Source organism: Euphorbia lathyris, chromosome 2 (genome assembly GCF_963576675.1).
Source record: "Euphorbia lathyris chromosome 2, ddEupLath1.1, whole genome shotgun sequence".
Classification (NCBI taxonomy): domain Eukaryota; kingdom Viridiplantae; phylum Streptophyta; class Magnoliopsida; order Malpighiales; family Euphorbiaceae; genus Euphorbia; species Euphorbia lathyris.
Genome location: NC_088911.1, coordinates 119,554,056 through 119,559,262, shown reverse-complemented (window position 1 = coordinate 119,559,262; position 5,207 = coordinate 119,554,056). Strand labels below are relative to the sequence as shown.

Below are 5,207 nucleotides of genomic sequence, written 5' to 3'. Positions count from 1 at the left end.
ATAATTAATTTACACTAGTCAGGATTAACCTTAAAACTTCATCTTTGACAACCATGCGGCAAACCGTCATAAAATGTTGGAAAAGTCTGTCCAAAAAAATATGTTGGAAAAGTTAAAGAAACCCATGTATTATTAGCCAATTAGAAAAAAAGAATCATTTGATTCAAAAAAAAAAAAAAAATCAATGAACAGAACTTCAAGGCTATGCAAATGAACAGTGAAGAATTCTTAGTTGAAATGCTTTTTTCCCTCTATTTCACTAGATTACAGAATTTGATTAGGTAACTGACAAGGTAAAACAAATTCATATTTCTTTGAGAACAGGTAACTGACTATTTGACTAATCTCGCAGGAATGGGTCCTCTTAAGAACCATTCTTTAAGGCTGCAACTCCGCAAATAATACTAAAAAAGGGAAGGACAATTTGAACTGTGGTTTGCATCCTAAAAAAATGAGAGATCAGCAGCTGATTCATTCTAGGTCACACAAAAAAGACCATTTCAACCTCATGCAGTTTGGGCAGGGGGGGCCTCTGCCATTGTTTCATTTTCATCTGCTGGCCTATCCAACTTCACACCAACATCGTCTGAATAATCACCATGAACCTGCATTTCATAGCAGTAGTACATACACAAACATATAGCCTCAAATTCTTTGAGTTATGAGCAGAACTACAAAACAAGGTGAACCCGCGAAAGAGTGTAGAAGACATACCTCCATCAGTTTTCCAAGATCAAATTTTGGAGCTTTCAAAATCTTGACCTTCCTAATGAAGACATTTTGTAAAGGGTAAATGCCTGTAGTTGCCTTCTCAATTTCTTTGCCAATTATCTCTGGAATGAACTTGCGGACCAACTCCTTGAGATCACATGATGTTGCCTGGGCTGTCATGATTTCTCTCATCTTCCTACGGATCTTTTAAATCAAAGAGACAGTTTGTCACATTTCAGCAAAAATATTACCAAAAAGAAGAAGAAAAAAAAAATTGAAGCTCCAAGAATACCTGTCTAATCTGGCTGGATTGTGCATAACAAGTCCTCTTAATTTGGTTCTGCCTTCTCTTGGTAAAGCCGATGCAGAACATCCTTAACGTATAGTTGTCACTTGTTTTAACATCTACATGAGCTTCAATCAATGTTTGCCATTTCTTCACCAGTGACCTTAACTTGTCTGTAGTAAAATTCATTCCCTATATGGTGCAGCAAGGAAGGAAAATAAGAACACAAAAGAGATCATATTGATGGAAAATAAGACAAAATTCATACAATATATCATACCCAGAAATTTGTCAAAACATTACGACCCTGAATATCTTCAGCTCTCAACCTGATTTTTCTGTAAGCATGATCCTCGTCTCCCTGGAGGTCAGCTAATGAAACTTCAAATACACGATGTTTGAGTCCTTCAGAAGCAATCTGTCAGGGAAAAAAATGTAACAAACGTCTAAGTTTTGACCCATATTCATGTGCCAGTGCCACCATAAGTTATACTTATACGTTATGTTGTTGAGGTTCCAACAAAAGAAAAGCATCGCAAACAATGCCCTTCCAAACAAGGAAAGTGTTTAATAATGCATGTGAATCGGCAGATAAAGGCGATTCTTTCAAATTTGAAAAATGCAATTTGAAAGTCCAAATGCAACATGGAAAATTGCAGTCTTATGGTTCCCCGTCCCCAAAGATTTCGGAAATCTATGCTCCCCATATATAAATGAAGGAAAAATGTTTTAGTCCCTGACCCGCAGGATCTCCTCGAGGATGGGGTCCCCATGGGGATTTTATTAGTGTTATAATTAGATTTATTTAGTATAAGAGTTAATATTAATATATATATATATATATATATATATATATATATATATATAACTTTATTTATAAAGTCAGAGATCCTCATAGTCAGGATGGGGACCCCAGTTAGACGGGGAATTTCCTGTCCCGGTCTCAATTTCAGAGATAAAACCAATTCCCGCCCCATGGGGAATTTTTCAAGGATTCCCTGTCCCATCAGGGTGGATCCCCGGCAGGGAAGGGGAATCCCTGCCCTGTTCATAACCCTAAATTCCAGCACAGCAAACCCCAAACTTCTGATTCTAAAGGCAAACAGGCTGAATGTTAGGTCAATTTTTACAAACCAACTACAATAATGCTGAAACTGAAGCTGTTTCTACGAATTTCTAATTAGTTTTAGCATACAGTTCTGTTCATACTGAACTGCCCGTCAAAAATTCCATAGCATAGCCAATCATAAAGTAGGAGGCAAAAAATTCAACTCATTCGTAAATAATATTCAGCTCCTCTGACTAGCAGTAACAAAGTAAGGCCTTAAGGTTATTAGTACTTTAATCGTAAGTATCCTCGATATACAAATACTAGCTAATTAACCCCAAGCAGCAGAGAACAAACTACCTAGGAACATACATTTTCAACTATAAGAAAGTTCACTTTCGTCCCAAAAGAAATTTCCAACTAAATCGATAGAAGAGGCGATAGACATCGATATGCAGATAGAGGGCATACCTTAGTACCCTGAGTACGAGTAACAAGAGTTTTGCCCACTTGTTTTACTCCAAAAATAGAAGGAGCTTTAATATCATACCAGTCCTTCTTTGCAAACGGATCCGCACTATCCAACAAAACCAAAACCAAATAATAGAAAAATGAGATTGTTGAGATAGAAAACCAAAGGAAAATAATAAACTGAGACTTGAAAACATAGATAATGGATGGCACTTACGCCTTCTTCTTCCCTCCCTTCTTTCCCTTGGAAATCCTCTTGTTTTTCCTGCATTTTGAAGGCAAAAACCATATTACGGATCAGCTTAGTTTCGCGGTAAAGAGAAAAAGTGTAAGAAGAGAAGAATGGTGTACCCGACGGCCATGATTGGAGCTTCCGGTGTGAGAAGGGAAGCAAAACAATGACGGCTTACCCAAACCCCTCGACAGACTCAAAAATAAAAAAAAACCCTACTTTCGGTGTGTTGGATGAGATATACAGTTGTTAGCGAATTGAAACGTCTGCTCAACTGGGCAATATCTTGATTCATAGAGTTTAGACCCGATCCAAAAGTTAATAAAGGTCAAGTGGAACAAAGCCCATTGGATGTATCCATATATTATAGGCCCATTAGTTAAAAAGAATGAACTCGAGAAGATGCATTTCATAAATGAAGTAAACTTTCTTTTTTTTTTGGATAGAAATAAACTTATAAATTGATATTTCACCATTTTTTCTTTTTCCCTGTTTTTGTTATGTTCTGTCTTTTCTTTTATCTCTCAATCTTTGCACGAAGAACTATTGTGGCATTTGATATAGAGGATAAATATTGTGGATAGAGATAAAAAATGCAAAAACACTTTTAACTCATGTTTGTTTTTATAGGAAGGGTATGTAGATGATGCAGTGAGGTTTTGTAATTACGGACAAGTTATTGACTTTCGAATGTTTCGATCAAATTTAAAATTTACAATTTGCAATTAATTTAGTCACAATTGAAATTTACAATTAATTACAAGTAATTTAGTATCAATTGCAATTTACTATTTTTGGGTTTTTTATATAATTTTCTTTCTATGTCTTTTCATTTTCCATAAATCTTTTCATATTTATAAGTGTCATTTTTGTTATTTAAGAAATATTTACATATGTATTGAGCTTTTGACATTCAATAATATTATTTTATATTTTCTAGAATTCTCTGAATTTTGAAGGTTGATTTACAGATATTCATATGTGAATCAACGTTTGCGATATTCGTGCTGCATTAGGAGAAAAGAGAGTGATAAGGATCTTATCCTCAAACCTTAATATGATAGAAATGTCAATTTTATCATTGGTTATTAATCGGGTAAAATACACCAATGGTACCTGAACTTTACATAGTTTACACTTTGGTACTTAGATTACATTTTCTGCCAAAAATATACCTGAAGTAACAATGACCGGACAATTTAGTATATTTTTACCGATTATGACCGGTCAACGCGAGTTTCATGAGTTAATTACATTAATGGTACCCGAACTTTACCATAATTCACACTTTGGTACCTGGATTTTATTTTATCCTAAAAACATAACACAAGTAAATGTGACTAAAAGGTTTAGTTCATTTGATCGGTTAGTAACCGGGTAACATGAACTAAACATTGGGACTCACCATACACTCAATTAACATAAAATTATAATATTGTCACTTATGAGCTAAATGACAATATTATAATTTTATGTTAATTGAGTGTATGATTTGTCTCAATTTTTAATTTAAAATGGTAAAACTCAGGTTGATCAATCACTGATCGGTCAAATATACTAATATATTGAGTCATCTTTACTTGAAGTGTATTTTTTGGACAAAATCAAATCTAGGTACCAAAATGTGAATCCGGATAAAGTTCAGGTACCATCAGTGTAATTTACTCGTCAAAATCGCATTGACCGACCATTAACCGGTAAAATATACTTAATTGCCCGGTCATCGTTACTTCGGATATATTTTTGAGACAAAATGTAATCTAGGTACCAAAGTGTGAATTAGGGTAAAGTTCAGGTACCATTGGTGTAATTTACTCGTTATTAATCCGTTGTAATTTAAATGTGAATAATATAACAAAAAAGTATTATTGTATTTCTATCCTTATTCAACATACCAAATATGAAATAATAATTCTTAACTATTTTATTTTTATCTTTATTCTGGCACCTATACTCGAAAGGTGACATTATTGCAACCGCCGTCCACCGTAAATCTCTTCTCGGATAAGATTATCCTCTTTGATTCTTTTATAATCTCTCGATTTCTCACATATTTTTCAAACTCTAGTTTCTTTTCCAGTTCATCTCTTGCTGCCTTTTAAATGTGTTGGTGATCCTATCAATGACAACGATAATGACGGTGATTGTTCTAGTTTAGGATCTCTCGGTTTTTCTCCTTCAACGAAGGAGATATCACCATTGTTCACCTGAGTATAGACGCATATCACTTATGAGGTAATATTTCAAAATATTGGATACAGAATTATGATTAATGATCATGGGTTAATTTGACTTTGAGTCTCTTTAAACTTACTGTATACTCTAGGAGGCATTCAATTGATAGAACTTAGGATTAAAACTATTACTCCCAGGAGAGGCATTGTTCTTCCATTTACACCTTTGTCTATGTGTTTCAATAGCATAAATTATTATGCAGATATGCAATCAATAAAACTATG

At 34.2% G+C, this 5,207-nt stretch overlaps 1 protein-coding gene across 1 annotated transcript; it reads right to left on the bottom strand.

Moving 5' to 3' along the window:
* Nucleotides 1-225: 225 nt before the first annotated feature.
* LOC136219691 (small ribosomal subunit protein eS1y-like) lies at nucleotides 226-3,020 on the bottom strand. The gene is made up of 7 exons (XM_066007179.1): nucleotides 2,868-3,020; nucleotides 2,734-2,781; nucleotides 2,517-2,622; nucleotides 1,278-1,415; nucleotides 1,004-1,189; nucleotides 715-915; nucleotides 226-605 (listed from the first exon to the last, which is right to left on the bottom strand). The coding sequence occupies exons 1-7, from the start codon at nucleotides 2,876-2,878 to the stop codon at nucleotides 507-509; spliced, it is 789 nt and encodes a 262-aa protein (XP_065863251.1). The 5' UTR covers nucleotides 2,879-3,020; the 3' UTR covers nucleotides 226-506.
* Nucleotides 3,021-5,207: the final 2,187 nt, after the last annotated feature.